The sequence below is a fragment of the Leptosomus discolor genome, chromosome 6, assembly GCF_034619465.1.
Source record: "Leptosomus discolor isolate bLepDis1 chromosome 6, bLepDis1.hap2, whole genome shotgun sequence".
NCBI classification, from domain to species: Eukaryota; Metazoa; Chordata; class Aves; order Leptosomiformes; family Leptosomidae; genus Leptosomus; species Leptosomus discolor.
The window spans coordinates 12,763,250-12,787,711 of record NC_141396.1 but is presented as its reverse complement, the minus strand read 5'-3'; the positions used below and the strand labels follow the sequence as shown (position 1 = coordinate 12,787,711).

At 41.0% G+C, this 24,462-nt stretch overlaps 1 protein-coding gene across 1 annotated transcript in view; it reads right to left on the bottom strand.

Moving 5' to 3' along the window:
• The window catches only part of SORCS1 (sortilin related VPS10 domain containing receptor 1), a 303,971-nt gene that overhangs the window by 11,553 nt on the left and 267,956 nt on the right, over window positions 1-24,462 (bottom strand). The window contains exons 19-23 of the mRNA XM_086467217.1: window positions 18,045-18,231; window positions 13,163-13,296; window positions 11,097-11,220; window positions 9,988-10,100; window positions 6,773-6,904 (exon numbers count right to left, since the gene is read on the bottom strand). Coding sequence (XP_086323343.1) covers window positions 6,773-6,904; window positions 9,988-10,100; window positions 11,097-11,220; window positions 13,163-13,296; window positions 18,045-18,231 — 690 coding nt within the window. The remainder of the gene's footprint in view (window positions 1-6,772; window positions 6,905-9,987; window positions 10,101-11,096; window positions 11,221-13,162; window positions 13,297-18,044; window positions 18,232-24,462) is intronic.

Genomic DNA, 24,462 nt, shown 5'->3' with positions numbered 1-24,462 from the left:
TGTACTTATAAAAATTATCTGAAATAGAAACCACGCACAATGGTTTACAAACATCAGTATTTGAGAACAATGAGCAGGTTACACACAGCTAAAGGGCCAAATTCACATTAGGATTGGACACTGCTCTCCAGTGATAGACCTCATGATGTTTCTGGTCCTCACATGGTCCCAAGGGGATCTGTGAACTGCAGATCACTCAGGACACTCACTTTGAGATTGGAGAAGTGGCTTTTCTGCCTTTCCTATTGCATCAAGTCTATTTTTAGTTCAGTGGATCACAGGTGATCAGACTTTAACCTAGGAGTGGTTCTGACTCATATAATTTGTTTGCAACATTAATAAAGTGTCTTTGAAGTAAGTCTCCACACAAAGGCTGATCTCAGTCACCAAGGTAATGAAAACATTTCAATGGGAAACATTCTGAGTCTTGTGCTTCCCTTTATTTCTGCATTCAAAGTGGTAACATGGATGCAGTTTTGTTTAAAAAGCACATAAGAAAACAAAAACTTTGGCCTGTTTTGAAAATAGCTATGCAACTCCAGTTGAACAGCTAGACCTTCAGCTGGGGAACAGGTTGGTCTCAGGCCGGTCCCTCTTCCTCTTTCACTCCTGAAGATGCAACTAACTCAGCTGAAGACAAAACTTCTTAGAATAGCAATCTTGTAATTTATAATCTTCAGGAGTTTCCCTTGTGAAAATAATTAGCTTTCAGAATTAGTTTTGGTCCTTAACTGAGCCTCATTGACTTTATCTGCTTCATTTGCAAAATTAAGCATGATGTGCAAAAATAATTCAGTAATAGAAACCATTCTTCATCTATCATTTTTCATCAAAGGACATATAATGAATAATAATAACAGACAATTTGTGAAGGAAAAAAAAGAGTTTCCAATTTAAAAATGGAACAAAACAAAAATTAATTTGGCTTCTCTTAGCACTTTGTTAGAATTAGGACTATGAAAGAACCATGTGCACCAAGAAACAGAATTATCACTCAAAAGGGCATTTTCCCATACCTTTATTGAATTTTGAAACCTCTGGTGTAAATTAGTTTAGACTAATTGAATGTGATTCAACTGTGCCAGTATGTACTAGCTAAGAATCTAGATAATTTTATAGATACTGTGTAAGGATCTCAACTAATGAGTGCTACACTGCAATTCATTGAGTAAATCAACAAACAACTAAGGATAGAATTATGCACATTGATTGGTAGGCAGCAACTTGAACCAGCATTCCAAAAGTGAATCAGGAGTCAGGGCAAATGTGGGTTACTTTAGACTGTGCCACTCGCCCTGCATAACCTTGGTTACTTCACGTGTGGCCTCTAAAGCTTGTTTGCCTTAGCACTGAAAAGAGCATAATCACTGACTTCCAGGGTCCAGCAGGAATTTCTTGGGATATTTTAATGAAAGATGCTACATTCAAGCTGCTGTTAGGATCCAGAGATACCGTGAAAGCACAGGGCTCCACCTGACATAAAAGCCAGGATCCACTTTAGATGAACGAAAGTGATCAGGAGTCTTGAGAATCAAGGGCTGGCTCTGTACACTGAGCAAAGGATGAGAAGGTGAGAGGCCTGATAGTCACATGGCAGGAGTTAACTCAAAGATATTAAGACAAGATATATCAATAGCCTCTTCCACACAAGCACACAAGCTGCTGATCAAGAAAAGCTGGCTTTTGAAAAAAGCCCTTGGTACAAGGGCTTTGTCCTGGTTTGGCTGGGATAGAATCATAGGCCAGCCATGCTAGGCAGTCTGTTAGCAGATTTGAGTCAGAATGATGCAGAAGTAAAACTAAATCTGCTTTAAGGAAAGAATCCTAAGACATATACACATACAGGCTTCCTGAATGCCACTCTTCATAGTGTTAAATTTGCCAGAGGTATTTCATCTCCTCAATTCATCAAAGCCCATTTGATATTCAGTCATCCATGTAATTTCCCATCTCTTTGGCTGGATACAGTCACTGGCCACAGCTGCAACACTTTGAGCACAGTTGGCTACCAACCAGCTGGTGTTGCCATTTGCCAAAGACTGTCATGCTTGCTACATTGCTGATAGCTCTTTTCAGAGACAAGATTGATGGCCTCAGATGTCATTAACTAGTTGCTCCTGCATCTGTTTTGCACTCTGCCTTTACAGGTATTTTGAATAGGCCAGGTAAAAGCATACAAATGAAGAACTAAAGGGATGCATGAAAACACCGAAACCTTTACTTGATATGAAACCATCACTTTAGAATTCTCATGTATCTTCTGCTTACATCGTATTTGACCAACAGGAGACACATTCACTATGTTTGACAAAAAGCCTCCACAAATAAACAATGTGGAGAGCAGATAACTTGTGAAATGCATAAATACAAAGATAACCCTTCAGGATCTTCCTATAGAGTAAAACCATACACTGAAATAAATTGAGTAATCATATCTGCGTATTTGTATCACTGCCCTCAACTGAACTGTAAGTAGAAAACCTTTCTAACACGCATTCATTTTGAATTATATTAGTGCTAAAAATTACTCCAAAATTACTTGAAATGCTACTAATTAGAGGTTTGCCCTTCACTGAGAAGAAAGAATTCAGCGCTTTTGAAGTGGCAGATCTGAATTCCATAATCATCAAAGTCACCAGCCCTGTCCATAAAGATGGTGTAACAGCTGCATGCCAGCTCAAGTGGCCAATGGCAATTATGGGTGGCTCTGTTTGCAAGATTTGTGATATTTTAGTGGTGTTGCAGTGACAACATGCAAATCAAATAGTAGCGTTTTACAACTGCCAATTATTTCTACATTTTTAAGCAGGTTGGTAGTCTGTCCTCAATTACTGTGAAATGAAGCAGGGGAACCAAGTAACCTAATGAAAAAAAAAAAAAAAAAAAGCAAAGTCACAACATTCTGGTCATAAAAACATGATTTTTTGACTATGCAAAATGTTTTGGGATTCTGCAAGATGAAAAGGTCTTTTGATTTTTATGAAGCTGTGAAGAATAAGTTTACACTGACTACAGAAAGTGGAATCTGAGGTCCTCAGAAATTCTGTATTTAAGTGTTAGGTGGAATTGTCCCATATTGCACACTGAGAAATCTTCCTCAGACTCATACATAGTGGGTTTTTTTCAGTTGTCAAGAGCAGTTAAACTTTTTAAAAGGTACTTTAGTCTCCCACGGGAAATATCAGGAATGCAGAGTTCACATTTCTAAATGTAATCTGCAAACAGGTATGACAATAATTGGTACTGTGTGTGCACACAAAAAATAATTTGGGGCGCCCGAATGAGGGTGGTACATCAGCTGAAGAAGAAAATGGCATCTACCATCTAACCACTGTCTCAAAAGCATGAGCCTCAAATGCACCCCCTGATGGAAAACTGCATGGAAATGTGTATTTGTCAAGCGTGATGCAGGGCCTAGGGCAACTTCCACAGTCCCGCTATCACTGCACCCAGTGTTTCATGGCCTACTGTGTTTATGGCCTACTGTTCATAAAACATGAGTGGCACAGAGTAGTACTATAGACTTTGGCAAATGGGAAACTAAGACCTAGATTTCCGAGGGACAGCTGCCTCTGAAGTCAATGGGAATTAAGTACCTAGAGACCACAGGAGGTGTTGGGGTTTGTATTGGTTTTGTATATATTTAATTAGTGAATTTTATAAATATTTATATTCATATATCACACAATATAAACCATATATTGTAAATAATATAATGATATAATAAATAAAATAATTCTATTATATTGTTTTCTTATTTTTTCTTTATTGTTTCATTAATTGTTTTAGTTTTATTTTCCAAACCATAAGTCTCTCTCCCTTCTCCTTCTGGGAGGGGAGACGGGTTAATAGAGAGAATCTGTCATTCCTGTTAGTGACCCACCTAGCCTCAACCCATGACAATGTCAGGAGATGTAGTCTGAATTCCCTCTTCAGCCACTTTTCTCTTCCCCCTACTCCATCAGCTGTCCTTAGCCTTGCTTGTTCTGGCTAACGAAAGTTAGCATGCACCACCCACATGATTTACATGGCTTCTCCCTTTCAAACCCCGGTTGGATGAGCGGAACGTCAGGACCACAGAGTGTCCCTTGCCTCTGTTCTGGTACCTGTCATGAGAATATGGTGGATTCAGGGCTGTATCACCACGTCCATGGCGTAGGACCACAAGCATACATGCCGACTTTAGGAGGCTCCAATAGGAGGGGACTACAGCACACTTCATTCTCTTGGTAAATCTGTGCCTACAGCGTGCATGGTGGGTTTTCTGCCCTTCTGTGGTATTTCACTCAGTTTCACCAACTTTTGATTTTGAGGATGAGTTAGGTTTTCCCTCCCCTGGGTACTGAAAGAAGGGCTTTTGCAGAATAGAAACATTAATTTCTGTTAACTCCTTTCACCTGATCTATTCTGACTGCAAGTTTCCCAGGACATAAACTTGAAATTGTGTCTCTGGAGAGGTTCACCACAAGTCTCAGGTTTGGAAAGCAGCTTCCACATGTGATATGACACCATGAAAAAAAGGAACCTATATAATTAAGTGCTTCCTTAAGAAATCTTATTCTGTTGCAGTGTTTGTGCAAACTATTTCCATTTTATTCCTGCATACTTTGAAGGTTCTCTTCCAAATTGGAAAAAAACATCCAGAACTATAACGCCTTTGGGTGTGCACCTGCAAACACACAAACTCACATACGTGCCTTTGAATAGCTTGTTGTTTGCTCATGATCACAAAACAGATTTCTGTTCCTACCAAAAAAGAACACTATAGATCATAAAGTAACTAAGAAGCAACTTAAACTGTCATCAGCAAAAACATCTGCTCCCAGTACTCACCCCTGTGACTTCAGGCACAGGAGAAAGCTCTTGAATGGGCACTGAAACACTTTGGGAAAGGGAAAGTGAAGGATCAAAGGCCAAATGGATGTCAAAACAGGAACAGTGTATCAGAATATGCTTCATTGCTGAGGGCAGATACACATTTTGGGGCTGTCCTTAGGCAGTTCCCACTGAAAACAATGTCATTTTCTACCGCAGTAACTAGGAAGAGGAACGCAGTATCTGCAGACCAGTAAGAAAAACATTTTGATGATCCTGATGGGAGCAGGGGAAACATTTCTCCACAAGAAACAGCTGGCTGCAAATGGCAAAGTTTCTCTATCTTCAAAGGTTATGCAGGATGCCAGAGAAGTTGCTGGAGTCCCACTGAAAATGACATTTCTTCTTGTCCATAAAAAGGGTCATGAGACCACTGTTAGGGCTTCCTTTTTCCACAGGCACAGAGATTCCGTTTTTACAGGATGGAAGAAGAAAGGGACAAAGAGAGGGAGTAATTGGCAAAATACAGTAAGCTGCTGAGTGCCTGAGGGGAGCTGGGTCAGATGTAAATTTGAAAGTTTATGGACTGGCTTCCTTGCCAATTTGTGATGGAGGAAAGAAGAAGGGGGATGAAGGAGAAAAGGGAAGAAAGGTTTTGCAGAGCAGTAAATCTCCATCTTTTTTGTTTATTACATGGTGAAAATTGCAGAGGAAAGTCATTTGTCAAAAAAAGATGATGGCTAAGAATGCTGAGCAAGGGAAAGCTTAAGAATATGGGTCACCTAGTGGTTTGAGGCCCACAGCTTGTTAACTTATCACTGCGAGAGGCAATTGCAACAGCCAATAACAGGTCAGGTAAATGAAAAGGCTACTAGAAAACAAGAATACAGGAAGGAGAAGATACTGTTGATACATGCACTAATGGGAAGACTTCACTCATTCACAAATTGAGGGACAAATCCAAAGAGAAATGCTAAAACCCTTGTGCCTTCCAGTGGAAGGCATCCAGTAAGGCCGAGGATTTCACCATAGCACCGAGGCTGATATTTGTGAGCTGGTGACACTGCCTACCCCAGTGCACATATAGCCCATACCAATGTGGGGTATGTCTGCTTGAGCCACGGACATGCTGTATGAAGAGGCAGAAGTACAGTGATGGGCTAGTTATCCTTGCCCCTGAAGTGTGACGTAATAAGCTGAGAGATATTTCAGGATGTTGCCCAGCACAGTATTTCATCTTTTACACACAACCGTGCTAGACTCATCTGGTGGGCAGGACCTTTTGGGTCTGCAGGAAGGTATAGTCCTCCAGTTGTCATAACCTGCTTCAGCCTTGCACAGAGAAAACAATCCATAGTGGCTGAACCCAACTGCCAGCATCATGAAGAGGGCAGGCAGATAATCCAACTCCATCCCTGTGCCTTAAAGTAATGAAGTTCTGATTTGCCCAGGTCTACCGTCCAGCTCTGTCCTCCAGTGCTTTCTACACTCTTGACAGCCTCATAAACTTTGCCTTGTGAGGATATTCAAGCTCATGTTGGCAGGCATCATCCCCTAAATCCTTTCTGCTTTCTTCCTACTTCCATGAAGTAGAACATAACTTCTAAGGGAGAGACAAGACATCACACAAATTTATGCCAATTTAACATTACTGAGGGAACCCAAATGGGAGTCGCAATTCCTAAATATAGCTCCAAAGCATGTTTCCAGTGTTTGGGAAAAAACCCCAAAAAAACAACCATCACAAAAAAACCCCCGCAAACAACCAAAAACCCCCAAGGAGGTTGTAGCATGTACCACAGTCATAGTTTAGACCCCAGTGAATCAGATGCATTTCTACCATAATTATTCTTTCTAATGTGTCTTTGAAATCCCAATTATATATATATACACACACACACACTCACACACACACAAATGCATAAACATACAATTCTCCAAGTAATGGACACAATACCTGCTCTAGGTCTGCTGCTGTTCTTTTATTTTCTCCTGTGGCATCTTGATATGGTAAAATGAAGAGTTCAGCAGATGTGGGCAGACCAGGGAGCACAGCGACCAGAATATGCTTGCTTGAAATACCCATTGCCTGATATGTAGACAAATAATAGACAGATAAACAGTTGGGATGGCACTGAATGCTGATAGCTTCTTTGCTAAGGCATTCCAGTACTTGTACAAATGATGTAGGGTATATCTAGTACAGGGGAGAATCTTGATAAAATCCAGTGCAGGTAAAAAGGCAGGGATTAGCAATTTCCTGTTCTAAGCTATTTTACCATGTTCTCCAGTAAAATATGCAGGCAACAGTGATAATCAGACATGCTAAAAGGAGCTCCTAAATAACAGCTGCTTATGGTACGATTTTGCTTTCTCTAAATTTAGATTTTTTAAAGTTATCTGACTATCCCAAGTTAATCCCCGAGGTTCTTCATCTCGTCAATGGTAAGAAGCCACATGTTAAAGGGCAAGGCATGTAGGCAGAATTGCACTCTAGAGGTGTGATTAGCCAAAACGCCTTAAAAGCCTTGTGGAGACTCAGATAGAGAGAAGATGATAAATCAAGTCTGAATCCCAAAAGACAAACAAATTCTTATAAGTTCGAATCCCAAGTCAATTCCACAAGTTAATGAGGACCACATTTTATTAATTATTTAAGTGTTAAAGATTGTATTAATCTGCAAATTTGTACTTTTTTGTCTTGTTGGCTGAAAATCATAAGCAACCAGTCAGAACTCAAATCTCCCTTAAACACAAATTAGCCAAAATTCAGAAAAAAAATATGCCACAGGCATCACCACCAGGGTCCTGGGTCATCTCTGGTCATGGGTTTCAGCTGCTGTTATCTTTACATTACACAATCAGATTGCAGGGTTATTCTCCAGAAAAGGAGCTAGTTTGGCCTTCAGGAAGTTTTGTGAGCCAAAATGAGAAACATAGTTTGCTGAATCTTCCTCCATTGCCTCTCTGTGTTGTGGATTATCCAGCAAATGCATTTAAATCTCAAGGTTTCAATTTAAACCTTAAGTTTCCAAGTGCTGAATTTAGTAGGTCACTTTTAAAGGCAAAACAAAAGTGCCCTCATATGTAAGCACAGACCACAGCAGCTGGATGGACTCATGAATTCCTCTCCCTAGTAGTTCAAAAGCAAAGATGTGGAGCATCTGCTCATTGAAGGAGATGATGGATGGAGGACAAGGAGTCAGCAAAACTGAATACAAATCACCATTACCTAAGCTAATTCTGTGGCTACCCCATACGTGACTGCTGACAATCCAGGGAATATCCTGTGGCGCTATGAAAGGGGAACCCTTCCCCTCCACTGCACACCAAGGAAAAGCATGTGGTTTTGCTGCTGTTGGGTTTTTTTTAAATGTGGATTTAGAAAAAAACCCCTATAACAGTATAAAGGTCTCATACATCATTTCCAAGTATTCTGTGAAGCCAGGGCTTGCATTATTTGTGCTTGCCTAACAGATTATTCTAAGACGTCAAGAAAAAGACACAATATGCCTTTCCAGTTAATGGAAAGTCTTCATTTTCAGAGGCTGGGAATGATTTTTTTTTTTTGTCTGGAAGCTTTTGGCTGATCTACTCAGTTCATTCTTGTCTTCTTCATCAAAAGTGGGAGACAAGACTCAGAAAATGAATGATGTGAGTGAATAATTACGATAATAATACAAAATAGGATATTTTGTGATAATATGAAATTATTCCTACTTAGACAGAAGATCAGATTTTGGTAGAGAACTATAATTTCTTATGCAGAATTTTTTATCCAAGTCTATGGTACTCTGTAATAAGAATATAATACTTTAATAAAAGTTCATAAAAATTCTATAGCACAGCTATAATTTCCTATTGAATTATTTAGTTATTCAACACATTTTTATACAGTTTACTTAATTGCTGTAGAAATCTATTGGGTTTATCTTTAATTTTTACAGGAACTACTTACAAAGGCTTGTTTAAGGTGAATCATTTACCTATATAAAGAGGGATAATCAGCTATCAATTTTTTTTTTTTTTTTTTTTTGTCAAAAACCAAAAAGACTCTCTGTGTTTTCACTGCTTTGCTTTTGGAATGTAGCCTTGGTACTGTAGTTTAACAAGCCCTTTTTTATGGCTTGATTTTGTTTTATTGAATTGTTTATATTCTGAAAATTCATCCTGAAAATAAATGGATCCTTGAATACTTGATACAGGCATAAATAAGTCAGAAGAACAAGCTCTAGAAAAAATGTACTTTTTTTTTTTTTTCCTCCTCTTCTTCTGTCTTTTGAGGAAATTGAAGAAAAAGTCTGAGAAACAATCCAGGCAAGTTTGTGTGCACCTGATTAGTGCACAGTGTCTTAACAGTCTTTTTGCACAGATGATTCCATGCATGAACATACAAGCTTGTTAAAAACAGCTACAAGCCTCGTATCCTTTCAAAATCTGAGTATCTTTATTTTAAAAAAAAAGGAGAATCCCTGTTTCAAACAGTTCCTTTCACTATTTTTCTGCTGTGCTGAGAAACCCCAGCTGTCTCTTCTAACATTTCTTAGTCTCTCGGTTTGAAATCCAAATCTTCAGCCACACAAGAATATTTTTATGACATTCTGTTCCTCATCTAAAGGAGGAACTTTAGAGCTTCTCCATAGTTTTGACTGGAAAAATAGCATCCAATCCTGACCTGTGAACCTCATGCTATGTGAAAGACATAAAGCACTTACTGTGGTGTTCTTCTCTGCAGAAAAACTGTTTTCAATTTAGTCTCCTAAGTTTCCTATAGCATATTTGTAATTCCATTAGAATATCACTACATTACACTGCTGTATAAGACCAACAGTAACAGAAATAAGAATTGCTATGCAGCAGTAAAGACATTTGTACAGCTATAGACAGGTATAAGTCATTATATTCTATATGGCCTTTTCTCAGAAATATTACACATAATTCACTGTCATTAAAAAGTATAAACTGAAGGCTCACTCTGAGCACCAGATTGTCTCAGGATGGGATAATTTCACCTGTCTAAAATTTAGGATTCTGGCCTCAAACACTAGCCTAGTCTCCTTTTATAGTTGGTAGAAACAGAGAAACACTTTGAGAGAACAGATAATCCAGTCCGAATGTAGGCATAAAGCAGAAATTAGAACCATTGTAACACAGGTTATGCGCTCTGCTTACCTCCACCAGAGCTCTCTTGACTACTCTACTGATGTCCCTTCTCCACTCTGGGATATCTGGATTGTAGTCATCCAGGTTTGGAGAGAATGATAACCGCAGGGACTGAAATTGCTCTGCAGATACAATGATACGGTGGTGAGTAAAGACTGAAAAGTGCCAAACAAGCGGGCAGAACTTAACTGAAACCTGCCGCAGCTCATGTGTTGCTTAATCAGTCTGCAGGTGATGCACAGACTGTCAGAGAATCCAGCAGTGCGTCTGAGAGATTCACTGAGAGACTTGGAGAATCTGAGAGATTCACTGCTCGAGTGTCACAGAACCGACAAAGGTGACCAGTCCTTACTTCAATGGGTGAATAGCACTGGAAAGGGAGCTGTGTTGGGAATGTAAATGAAATGCTACCTTCATCTTAACTTCTGAAGCAGGCAAGCCCTGTGAAAGAAGCTGTAATTGTACTCTCATAGACATGCCCCAAACACTTGAAATCTTAACTAGTAGGGGACAGGGATAAAGGTGGGGAGAGGACTAGCTTTGGAAAACGTACTTCTTAATCTCTGTTGCTGTTAACAGAGATGCCCACACTGATCACTATGAAATTGTGCTTAGTATAAATAGCTAAAACTGGGATTCCCAGTGGTTGAGCCTTCATCTACACTATATGACATTTGTGTGCCCTAACTGCTTCTGAGGCTGGAGTACAATATCAAATCAGTACAGATTTCTGTACAGAACTGCAGTACACAGCATTGACTTACCTTTCAAGCTAAGCAGCTTTTGCATGAGTTAAGAGGCCTCTACTGGCCAAGAAGGGGGAAAACCAGCATGCAGAACAACCTAACATTTTGACAATCATGTAGGATAACCAAATAGTGATAGAGCAGATGCAGGGGCCTCCAGGGAGGAGATCAATGTTCTGCAATCATCTCAGTCTGGACTAATGTCAGTCAGTGGCCTTCAAAGACGTTATGTGAACTGATAACATTGGAACTGAGCTTATAATCCCATTCAAAGCATCCTGGAATAAAGATCTCATGTTGCTGCCAGCTAACCTCGCTCTCTAGCTCTTGACTATGGAGAATCCTATGTGAAATGAAGGGGGAAGAGCTCACCATACACAGCAATAGTCTTTGTGTCCTGAAGAATGGTGTTTCCTGCTGAGACCTGAACGGTGATGGTGTTCATCCCTTCCACAGAAAATGTGAATGTGATGCTTCCTTCCAATGTGATCAGTGGCTGCAAATATATCAGAAAAGGAGAAATTAAGTTAATTTGGCTTGAAAGGAAAAGTAAAAATTAGTTTGGCTCTTTAGCCTATGGGGGAGTGAATTCCAGCTTGGAAATTTAAGACTTAGAAGGGGTCCTGTAACACGGAAGCCCATTTTCTGGGGAGGATCCAGGGATCCAGATGGAGATGTCATCCTGAAACTCAAAGTAAGGTACGTATAATTTCCAAAGGAGCTAAGTTTTAAGATCCTGGTGTTTCCTTCCCACTTAGCATGCTGGCTGTTCTGGATCCCATGTTATAGTGTCCATCTTTGCTGCACTCCCCAGAGAGGCCCAGATGCTAATACAAGGGCCTGCAAGACTGACTGCTCAGGGGTCACACTGCTTTCCCAGATCTAGCTGTGACTCATTTAAGGTGACTCAAGGAGGTTGTGACAGAACCAGGAGGCAAATTAAGATTTCTCAGTTGTTCTCCCATGTCATCCTTAGACATGGAGATGTTGTTTTTGGAAAGTGACGGTGTTTAGAGAAGACACACATCCCCTCACCTTGCTTTGCTGTGCAGCCAGTTTATCAGTGAGTTGTGTCCCCTTTCAGCAGTGTCTGCCCTAACTTCTGTTTTCACTTATTAGTGAATTCTGGGTGGTATCTTCAAAGCACCCAGTATTAAGTCAAACTCTGTTACCATTGTAGTCTGTAGTAAAACTCTCACTTCAACGAGAACAGAGTTAGACCAACTCTGATCACTTACGAGCTTAGCAGATCAGAGGGAAGGTTAAAAGGTGACAATCACAGCCTGTAAGTACCTCTAGGGGGAGATGATTTCTGATAGTACAGAGAGTTCTTTAATCTACACACAAAGGCATAACAAGATCCAACAGCTTGAAACCGAAGCTAGATAATTTCAGACTACAAACACAGTGCATGTGTTCAATGCTCAGGATAATTAGCTGTGGGGAAATAGTTGGGGGAGAGGGTAAAAAAGGGAAGCAGTGAATTCTCCATCATCTGAGGGAAATTAATGCAAAACAACAACAAAAAGTCATCTTCTGCCTTAATCACAAAGAGTTAAATAAAGCAGAAGGTACTGATGAAACCCTCTGACCTGCATTACACAGAAGATAATCATGTGTAGTTGAAGTTGCCTCTTGCTTTACAAAATCCATGAGAATTTCTACCCTTAGAAACTAATTAGGGTCTCTTGGTACTTTAGTTATGTAAAATAACAGTTATTAACAAGCCTGTGCAGATTTACCAACACGGCAAGCATAGAGGCAGCAGAATGTGGTGCATGCTGTTCTCATCTCTGAACAGAGTCCAGAGGCAAGGAGGTGTGTTGGGAACCATTTTATCCACTGGTAGCACATAGTAATAAGGTATTTTTGCACATGTGGCTTAGCACAGTGTGGGGGCTCAGGATTGGGCTCAGCATATTTAAGGGGAGGCACAAAACTGATGGCAGTCTCTTCCCTTGTTAGTCATCAGAGAAATTAGGTTTAAACTCTAGGGCTATGTAAAGTCAGTTCCAGGCAGAAAAACAGCTTAAGTTTGAAAGGTTGTTTTCCCAAAAAAAACCCCAAAACAACCTAAGCCCTTAAGTTTAGGGGTTTTTTTTGTTGTTACTGAAAAAGTGGGGGTGGAAAAACACACTAGAAACTCTTCCAGATTTTGGTTCACTACATCCACCTTCGATGTAAATGCAGGGAGAAAGCTCTTGGCAATTTGCATGAAATAGCAATAACCCTACAGCTAAGTAACAGCAACAAACACAAAACAGTTCTTACATTTCAGGGCTGGTACGTCAAAGAACCATTAGTCTCTTGGTCTCTGTTTTATAATTTTCTAGCATGTGTGACTACTTAGAAGCACTCCCAGATCCCGCTCTCCCTCCCTGCTCAGTCAGAGAGCTCCTCCAGGATTATTTTGATCTCAGTCCATAGGAAATACAAACCTCCGTGTTGTTCCCAAACCACCAGACATAAGTAAGTGTTCCCACTTGGCTTGGCCACAGTACTGCTGTAGCGTTGACCTCCTTGTTCTTTGTGGTGACAAATGGCAGAGATAAGTGAACATGTTCCAAGGGGCCTGTAGAGACAGAAGCAGCAGGTGAGTCCTCCCTCCATCTGAAATGTCAGCCTGGGAGAAAATGGAACTAGAGGGATATGCATCGGTTTGCAGGAGAGAAGTCCTCCAAATGACTGTGGGGCATGACAGTTAATGTTTCAGCTTGGTGCCATTTCTAGAGAGGCAAACTTAATTCTGTTGCTCATAGAACAGAGCTGCCCTTGTACCTGAAGCTGAAAAACTTGGGACTTTCTACTGCACGAACGTCATACACTCAGGGAGTTTATATACAACTTAAACAACAGGGGCAGAGCCCTGTTATGTGAATATGGCCTTCATTGGAAAGACATAAGAATGTGCAGGACAAATGGCTTCAATGGACATTGAGCATCTCTACTGATGCAAACTGCTATGATCTGGTGAACTTCAGCACAATGGCATATCTATTTATATCAGCTGAAACTCTGTCTGAAGGCAGCTATTCACTGAGTGCCTTCATTTTAATGTTACCTTATACTCCCTCCTTTTCCTTAATAAACTCTTTTATTTCTTTAGTATAAACAGAACATAATTCATTCGACAAGTGACATTATGCCCAGGGTTACACATTTCCCATCTTCTGGAGACAGATGGGCCTTTGTTGTTACATCTTGTCCTATAGATTATTTTTTTAAAATGCATTCTGACTGTTTACTTAGAGAACAAAGCAATTGTCCTGAGAGTGACAGAGAAAGAAAGAGAATGAAACCCCATGTGACATGGGGACATGGGTTTCTTAAACAAATTAAGGCCACATCTACATGTCCTACATCTGCAGGCTCCCCGGTGATGAGAAGCAGAGACGACAGCCTGGGAGGATTGATTGCATTGTCCATACGGAGTTGAGATACATTAGTAGAGGATTTTATATACTTCAGGAGAGGATTTTTCAGGACATATCCCATGCACATATCACCACTTAGACCTTGCTTTTCAACCTAAAGGAACATGACACGTTTTGGAGTAAACACCCTGTACCCCTATGTAGCACACATAGGCAGAGAGAGAGAGTAGAAAAAATTCTCCCAAATCAGACTGTATAAACAATGCCAGAATAAACAAGGACCAGTGTTCCTAACTTGCTACTGACATGCAGCTTTCTCTGGGCTGCAGTCACTGGGCTGTAGTCACAGCTGCTGCTTCACCTAAAGTAGCCCAATTAGGAGTTTTCCATGATCAAAGCCTGCTATAGACAGACCATGGCTCATTTTTCCTTTTATAATCAGCAGTCAACACTCTTCTTGAAAATTGATGAGAAGCCAGAATTTCACCCATATGATTTTAATGGCATTCCCCTTCTCAGGTACATTTCTGTGACTGGGCTGTGGCTTCTTTCAGCAAGACCCTTAGACCTGAAAACCAGAAGCTTCCCAGGCTAAATACTTTGCAGCTCTGGTATCCTTTGGGATGTTTGCCAAAAGCCCAATGTCAGCACAGCGCTCGAAAGGAATACGTTTCCTAACATTGGATGCGGTGACAGCAGTGACAATGGAGCCCGTGTAAAGTCTAATACACTCCAACATAACTGCGTAGCTGCTCTGAATACATCTCAAATGATCCTGCACTGCAGAGAGTGCCCAGCACCTCCTCGGACCTCCACCATATGCTAGCTAGAAAAGAACATGAAAGAATGGCTCAAGCAAGCCAATTCTGCCTAAGCATTTCTGCACATATAGCTGATGGGTCAAAGAGGCTGAAATGCTGAACTACTGTCTGGCCAGCAGATGGGGGTAGCTCACTCCAGATAAGCCCTTAGCTTGGTAGGATACTGCTTTCTCCCAGGTAAGTTTGAAGAGAATTGAAGAGAATTCATTTCTGAAGTTCATGCAGGGCCATGGAGACTACAGACCTTCGTCTGCCCCAGGAAAAAAAACTGTGTACAATTCCCAGACAACAGAGAGGGAGATGCTTCTCAGAAGGTTCACTTGGGGAGGTGATGTTATTCTGAAGCATTCAGGCAAATGCATAACTAACTTTCCAAGTGAAAATTTTGACCTGCCAGGATAGTTCAGAGACAGCCTGTTGGCTGCAGAAGCAGTTTATATACAATTTACTGTCCATTCACCCCAAAATGCTCCTGCCTCACACAACCTGCATTTCTGGACCCCTGGACCAGCAGCAAAGGCTCTCGCTCTGCTGTGCACTGGCCTCATGGCTGCAGCAGAATGAGGAAGGCACGGGATTTACTCTTATTTTTGAGATCACAGACACTCTGGTTCAGTGCCTGCAGTTTTCCACTCATCAAGGCTGCTGGCCACAGTTAGGGAAGAGTGTTGGAAGGCCCAGATCTCGCTGTACACACTCACATATTAACCCTGTAACAAGTGGTCACCCAGTTAGTAGCCCTTCCTAAAACTCTCTGGATGTTTAGGTTGTACACTGCTTTTCTGTGGATCTTAGCAACACAGCATGTGTGTTTATTGTAAGGACAGATATATTTACAAAACTTCCCAAAGGCCAAGCTCATACACCCAAAGCAGTATACTCAGCAGAGAGCTGAGTGGCAATGCAAGCATTTAAATGGATTTAGAAGCTTATGTGGATCTGGGTGTTAGGCTCTGGAGGGGACTGGATTTACTGTACATCCCTGTCCTCAGCAAATCTATTGCTAGTCTGAGTGGCACCATGCTCAGTCTGCAACCTATTCTGAAGTCCCTAATTCTTGTCATGTAGAGAAAGGTGAGACTGTCACTTCTCCAGGGAGTCAGGCACATATAATTTGGGCCTGGCTGCCACGATTGTGCAGTATTTAAGTCCTATGTTGGCATTACCTATGCAAACTAGAAACATACATTATGAGCTGCTAAGTCACACAAACATATCTGAATATGGTTTATTTGTTGTACTGCTTAAACAATCAAAAGGTTTCTTAAGCCTTCATTGTCTCAAGAAAATGGACTAAACCAGCTATAAACCAGAAAGCCACTATGAGTGAGAGTGAAGGCTGGACACCTGCCTTCTCCTCCTATTTTGTGGTTGTTGCATAAGAAAGCAGTTGTTGCTTCACGTGGCCTCATTTCTTTGCAATTTCTGAGCGTGTGCAATGGTCCCCATGGAATCATCTCTTGTCAAACAGCGAACGATTACAAACCCTGTTCGCATGAGGTTGTCAGAACCTCCTGCAAAATATCAACCACCAAAACACTTCTCCATTTGTTTTCAATGACCTTTACAAAGAGTAAAAGGAAAAAAAAAAGTAAAAAAGACCACAGCTCCTGTTGAGCAGACTTTCATAACCAGCAGCAGTGGGAGGGGGATTTCTGTATTCAGAACCGGCAGCAGCTCCCATGATAATTACCCAAGCACATGCAGGGACGCAAACTAGAATATGACTCCGGAATCAAAGAAGTGTATGTATGTTTATTCTGAGCAGAGGCCCTTTTCTCTACCCTACTTAGGACGACATTTAAATAGCAAAAAAAAAAAAAATAAATTAGTAGCTGTCTAAAAGCTGAGAATTTACCTTGATTCACCAGTGCCTCAGCATAGAATTGATACAGGCTAAGCCCCCAAATCAAAATCCCAAGCTCCACAATAAACTAATTTATGAATACAGTTATTTTTGCGTGGTATTACCAGTTTTTCAAACATGTGGTGTGCTGAAGGATTACATGACACACGAGTTTGCCACAGACGGGATCTATCAGGTTAGGGAATCATAAATGGTGCACTGTGATCGTGAACCAAAGGTCTTTTTGAAAGGAGGCACTCAGGGAGACATTTGCTCCTGTTTCTCTAGTGCTCCCTCATAAACCTCCTATCTCCCACAGCTGTACCTCCCACTGCTCCCATCTGTTGACATGACAATGCACCATGAAAGAGCTGCCCTCTTCCCCTGGAGAGGCAGCTGTTTTCCTGCTGTATGAGTAACTCCAAAACTAGAGTTAAAGTATATGGAACGTGCTAAATTACCTAGACAATATGTGGAGTTAATTTGGTACAGGGCAAGTGGTATTTCTGTAAGCATAACTTCAAGTTCTAGAATTTCCTTCATTTTTCAATAAATCCGGCACAGAGGCACATAGATGCAAACATAAATCATCAACAAAAAAACCCCCACTCTATACAGAAAATGATGGCCCCAAACAAAATCCATTAGAGGCGTACAGAATTTCAGTAACAGGTTGACCCTTTGGGTTCATAACCGTATGCCAGAATAAATACGAAAGAACACATTGCTGGTTTTATGCAAGGACTCGAGATACATTTCAGTTGTAAATCAGAGACAGCTGAAGTATAAAAAGGTTAAAAAGAACAGCAGGAGAGCAATGTGAAGATAATACTTTTCTTGTAATACTCTTTAACACCAAGATTTTGGTTCCTATGGCAACGGAAAGACTGAAATGCACTGGTTTCCATCACAGAGGTGGTTGTATTTCATTAGAGGGCAAAACATATGTACAAGAAAAAGTCAAGGCTTTTAAAAGTGATTAAAGATCCTGGATGTCTTCTTTTTTCTGGAAGTGTAAACATGCCAATGAAGGCACACTTCAGAAAGGGCTGGACACTCCTTTGAGGGGTCCCAAAGTAGACTACCCAAAATTAGAAGTGAAACATGGTTTAAAAAGCAAATGTCACTATTATCTGTGTCTCCTCTCAGTCTGAAGTCTTCTGCTGGACACTCATCCCACCACTGCTCCTAGCTGACAAGCCCCAAATGTCATCTCTAAGGACAAGTAATAATTCGTTTAAGAACGACACAAGCTAACAATGAGTACGAGCATACATACATGTTACATGCAGGTAGAGGACAGCGTTGTCAGAACCCAGGCTATTTTCCACCAGCACAGTCACTCGGAATATGCCCACGTTCTGATAGAGGTGCTTGATCCCATCTTCTGTTGAGCTGAGATTGGCATATGACACAGCAATGCCATCTCCAAAATCCACCTGAATGAGGGATCTCTGGAGGTCTCCCTGTGGTACAGAAAAGAGAAGGGATTGGAATAGACTCTGAGAGGCTGGATCAGTGGGGTGACCTAGACCAAACGGAGGACAGTCACAAGGTCTGATGTTACCAGAGGAAAAGTGGTCACTTCCTCAACTTCCTCAGTAGTCAGTGGAGAGAAAGTGACTGCCTCCTGAGGTTGACTCAGCTGCACTGTGAAGGAGATGTTCTACAAGGTGTGTGCTGTAGCCCTGCTTTCCCAGTCATCAGGAGGACTAGGGGATCTTCTGGAAAATATGCTGCCTCCTTCCCCTGGGTTTGCTTATGTGAAGAGCAGTGTTGTAGTGGGGAATGGTGTTCATGTGAGCAAGCACTCAGGACATGGGTAGCTATTAAGATTGCCTCAGGAGTCTTAGGAACAACTCACACTGTGAGCTTTTTTATTTAAAACCATAAAAAGCAGAAAGATGAAACTGAGAAGTCCTCAGGAAAGGGTCAACTATATCAAAGTAGTGGGATGTCAAAAGAACTGCTTCAGCCTCACATGATAACAACAGTTTACAGCAGCTTATGACTTGCTCAGTGGCCTGATTTAAAATGAGTTGGATTTGTATTTATTTCAGAACAGCTACCAATACTACTGACACCAAGTGGGACCCCTTGTGCCTGCCTCAGATGGGGAGGGCTAATGAATTGATAGAGCTGACTAAACTCTTCTCCTCCTGCCCAGAGATAATCCAGCAGAGGACATTTGTGGTGTAATTCAGACTGCCACTTTGTGACATTAGTCTCCTGGGCTGCTAATCTAGCACGTTTCAGAATTGTTACAATAAATTACAGTAAATAAATAAAAATCACAGTTGGGAAACAAACAAACAAAAAACCCACCACAAACCAAAAGCCAAGGATATCAGGTATCTGTATTCTCCACTCCAGAACAGAGATCTGCTTATGTGAAACAATCCTGAAACAGGTTTTAACCTTCCACTCCTGAAACTGAATTCCAGCCTGGTGCATGTAGCTTCGTCAAACTTTATGTAACAGTCAACCAGCCCAAAAAGGCTTTTAAAACCCGAAAGAGGGCAGTGATGTTATTTCCTTACTCTGCTTTACAAACAAAAAGCAACTTTTTTATTTTTTTGGTGCAAGCCTGTTTAAAAGACAGAAAAGTGAGTCATAGATGCATACAAAAAAATCCATACAACCTATGTCACACACACTAGAAACACCTGGAAGATTTTCTCGTATCACATGGCAGTGATAAGCCTATGGCAAGAGCTGTTTCTGACAGCCAAATAGTTACCCAGCCTACACTGACCTGTATAACAACTGTGGCTGCTATAGATCCTCCCCCTTTCAGGTAAGATGCAATACCTTGTCTTAACTTTAAGCATTCTTGCTCCTTTCAAAAGGACCCTCAGTGGCTCTGCATCATGCTTATGCTGGGTATGCTCATGCTGGCTGGCTGTTGCTATGGAGCAGATCACTCCAGAGCCCGGTGTGCTGAAGCAGCTGCCACTGTCTGGATGAATGCTGGTAAATTAATAGCTGAGGGCAGCTCATAAAATTGGCCAAAAGGACATTTAATTTACTTTGGTTTGGGATTTTTTTTTTTTTTTGTTCTGCTTTGGTTTGGTTTTGGTTTTTCTTTCCCTTTGAGAGAGAAAATGTCCTCTGGATGCCCAACTGCAATGAAAGGTACCCATGTAAATGGTTGGCATCAGGCAGGTTTCCATGTCATAAGCTCTATATTCCTCATGTTCTCTCAGTCTTTTTACAACTTGTTGTGAAGGCAGAAATAGTGGAGGCTTGCCTGAATGGAAAGCAGGAGGAGCAGAGCTATACCTGGGAATGGCAAGAGAAACAAATATTCCCAGATGCTCTGTTTTTATAGGCTGAAGCTGTAGTCGTTACACTGCCCTGGCACCCTGCTGGAAGCTTCACTGGTTCCAAATGGATGAGCCAAAAATAACTGTGTTGCTCTGTTCTGGAGGATCCCAGACTGAAGATGTGGCAGGGGAAAGACATCCCTTGACAGAGGCACATGCCTGGGGATTCCTACAGATATCTCATGCCATTTCCCTCCTGGTGTCTTGAAGGTAAAGACAGCAACTCCCTGTTCTCCTCTTGAGAGCACCCTTGAGGGAATGGTGCTCTGAGGTGCTGTGACATTAAAGAGGCACCCAACCTGAATATCCTTTTAGAAAGAAACACAGGGATCTTGCACTTTAACTCAGCTCCGGGTTGCCCTTGGGTAGTCTTAACTGAGTTTCTCTTAGCAATTAACTGGGTAACATCTGGAGTTTTCAACGACGTATTGTCAAATCTAAGAAAGGTGCTTGAGCAATGCAAACTACTAAGGCCTCCATTCAGCAAAGCTTTTAGCAAATTCTCCATTGGATGCCTAACTAGAAGTTTAAGCACCTGCTTATGTTCTAGGAGACACAAATCGCTGAGGCAAAGGCTCCTACCTGTGTTACACAGAGGATCAAACTAGGGAGATCATGCCAGTCCTCATGAAGAGCCGTTAGGCACAGCAGTCTTAAGTATGGAGTTATGTCCTTCGTTGAGCTCAGTTATTTGAAAGATGTGCAGTATCAAACATGATGCAATGGTTTGGGCACTCCTGACTGTTTGACCAAGCCAACAGAATATATCAAACAGGATATGCCTCCACAGACAGAAGTGAGCATGAGCTTCTCAGCTCTGAACCCCTTTCAAAGGGGGAATATATTCTCTCAAGCACAGTGCTGGACTTGGACCAAAGACAGAGATCTCTGAAGTACCCCTGGATGCTTTCCCAATTCCTTTAGGTCCATCATCACTAGGGTTTTAGTCATTTTTTCTTACTAAAAAAGAGATAATGTCTTTGAGCAGTAAAGCCATACTGCTGGAAGAAAAGCTGTTGAAATGGTTAAAATTGCACCACCATAGTGACCATGCTGGCTTTATTATCTCTGAGTATATTTGAGGTATCAAAGTCTACTTCAGGTCAAGGTATATTCCTCTGCATATTTGCGAGGGTAACAGCATTTTAGAACAGCAAAAAATTCTGCTCTAATGAATGTTTTTTTCTCATCTTCTTTTTGTCCATAGCCACGAAACCCATGGTGTCTACAGGTGCTGCCAGCGAAGGGAGCAATTTCTAAGCCATGCAAGATTTAGATTTCAATTTCTCTTCCAAATTCCCTAGGGAGAAAAGATGCTGACAGACACATCTAAAAATCTAATTAGAGAAGAGTTTCAGCTGCTGTTCACCCAGTCTTTTTCATTTGTCTTGGCCTTTCCTGTTTTGTTTTAAAACCCTTTGAACTGGAAACACATTTTCCATTCAGTAAGATCCAGGCTATAACACTTCTCTGAAAATGCCACATTTTGAAAAGCTGACATTTAAAATTCTAGCTTAGGAAGTGGGAGAAAAAAAAAAAAAAAAGTCAGGAAAACAAAGAGACTGTGTTTTGACTTGTTTTAATGTTTTATCTGTGCCAGGTAAGAGCACCGACAGAATAAGACAGGGAGAGAAAGCAGGTGAGCCAAAATCAAAACATTTCCCATACAGCCCACACCTGAGCTACATCAACCCCAGCTGTCTCTGTCTCAGGCAGCTCTCCAGAGCTCCACTTGCAACTGGCTGTTTTACCAAGACGAGTTTTGGTTTGCAACTATTTGATGCATATACACACATCTTGCAAAAACCTCTTCTGTTGCTTTTTCCAGTTTCTCGTTGTCATTTTGACAAGCCCAATACTACATGATAGGAGTTTTATGAAGCTTTTAGCTCAATTAAGGCAGACACAAAACTCCCCGCGTTACTTCTACAGCCGCAGCGAAGCACTTGGATGCAATCAGCACCAAGCTATCTTTGGGCAGCCCCTCTGGCCTTCATTGTAAGAGGTCTTTAATGCCAGTGCTCTTAGACATCAAGGGAAAAATTTGCCAAGTTGGCTGCTTGTGGTGATATCTCTGCATTCAGCTCCCTGGTTTTAGTCACACTATTTTTTTCCCCTGGATTTTTAATCACACTAAGCTAGTCAGCAACCAATTACAATAGCTGAAAAAATGAAAGTACTTTTGATGGATGTTTTTTACCTTGTACTAGGTATATGCAATATGCACAAGCTTGGATGTAACCCGAAGTACACTGCAATCTTGATAAAGGCTTTAGTCCAGCCAAAGACTTTAGCATACGCTGAACTTTAAGCAGGAGTACTCCTTTTAGCCTGAAAAGAAGCCCTGGGAATTAAAACTGTTTCCCAAGGCCCCATGTTATGTCCTTTACCTATACAACACTTGTTACTAAAATGTAAATCAGAAAATTACTGTATTCTAAGGGTTTTCCTCATTAAATGTCCAGGGGATTTCCAAACATACACAAAAGATTCCCCTCCCTCCCCCACCAAGCCAAATGCACATTTTTTCTTTATCTTGCCAAAAGAATTAAAGGCTAGAGCGTACACAAGACCTGGATGCTTCAAAAAAAAAACCTCTGGGAAGCTTCCTGCCTTCAGGGTATATCAAGAAACAGCCCACATAATTTGCAACAATATTTTTACACTTTGATTACTTTTTATGCAGCTCAGTATTTTGGTGTATGTGAGATGTGAGACTCACCTAGCAGGATTCTCTCTCAAACACTCCATCTGAATCTTGCCCAGAAGGTTGTAATAATGAATTTCCCTTACTGACTTGCAGTATTTGTATCTAAATGGAAGTATTAAAAGGATGAAACACAGTTCAAGACTTTTAATTTTGGTTCCCATGTCTCAGATTTAATTTCGAAGTCTTCAATTATGCACTGACTTGTACGTCTTCCTTACAGATGTTGATGCTTGATTTAATTACCCTTTGCAAGAGACAGACACTGCTGTTGTTGGACTGTCTTCAGGGATCGATGTTTAGTGCTTTCTTTAGATTAACCCTTTTCCCTCTTTGGCATTTTCCTGTCACCATCAGAAAACATCCAGCAAAAACATTTCCTTTGCAACTGAATATCTATGCATGGGATACCTTTAGCCTAGGTCTCTTTAAAGCGTATGTTTAATTTTAAACAGATATTCAAGTCCACTTGATCAAGTGCTGAAAAAGATGCTTTCCTGCATAAATTCCTGCTTTCAGAGGGATGCTCTTAACTTTTTAAAATCAGAAACTGAATAGAAGTGTGTGTTTTATCAGAGTAAATAGCCTGATATTTTTCACATATATTTCTTTTTCTACACCAAAACAGTTAATTTTACTAATCAAATCATTCATTCTGACTGCCAGTTGTGCCAGCTCAACTAGGCTATAAGCTTTTTCTACAGGACTAGATCTGTGCTCCACAGGAATCAATAAGCACAGCCTCCCAGGATTATGCAGAATAATTCAACTTGTGAGACTGGAAGTGCATTAGAAGACTGTAGTACTGTGTGACATCATGAAGGCGAGGTCAACTTTCATACATTTTCATGGAATTTCTGCAGTGAATTTAAAAATGCATGAAAGGCTCTGATTTCTCCCAGCCAGCCTGTCACCATCAGTAACACAGCAAATGCAATCGTAATTCAGATGACAGTGGTATGGGGGAGGGGATGTACTGGTCTTTCATCTGTGTTATTAACAGGAATGTGGTGGTGGTAGTAAGACAAACAGCCATGATTCAGCATGTACATGAAAGTTAGGATTAAGGTTTTATATTTCTGTAATCATTAGTAACTTGTGATATCAAAAGAGGGAACACAGCAGGATACCATGAAAAAATACAGAGTATGCTTTTAAGTACTACTATCGCTGCGTCTTTAATTTGAGTACACCAACAATCAAAACAATCTTAATGCTAAGCTCATCTCCAGAGACTTCAGCTGAGTTGAATTCTGAATTGCACCGAACAACAGTGCTGAGGTGGGAAATGTTAATGTTATTGTCCCCCTCAGCAGGTTCCTCAAGCTCATTAAATGTACCTGAGACACAATGTACCTTGTACAGCCATTTATTAACATTGTCATTCAGAAAACCATAGTGGTCGTCAGGAAATTCAGGGCTCCATTTGTGTATTCACATAGTAAGAGAAAGTTGTCTGGCCTTATGAGCATTCAGCACATAAACAACAGGCATGGAGGGCTTGAGGGAGAAAACAAAGCTCTGTTTTCAAATAAGGGAATAAAAAAGCAGAAAGGTTAAGTTTCTTACTCAAGGTCATGCAGAAGGAGCTCAGAGCGCGGTTCAGGACTGAGTTCAGATTGCCTGAGTTCTAGCCCGTGGCCTGAACTGTAGGAACAAATGAG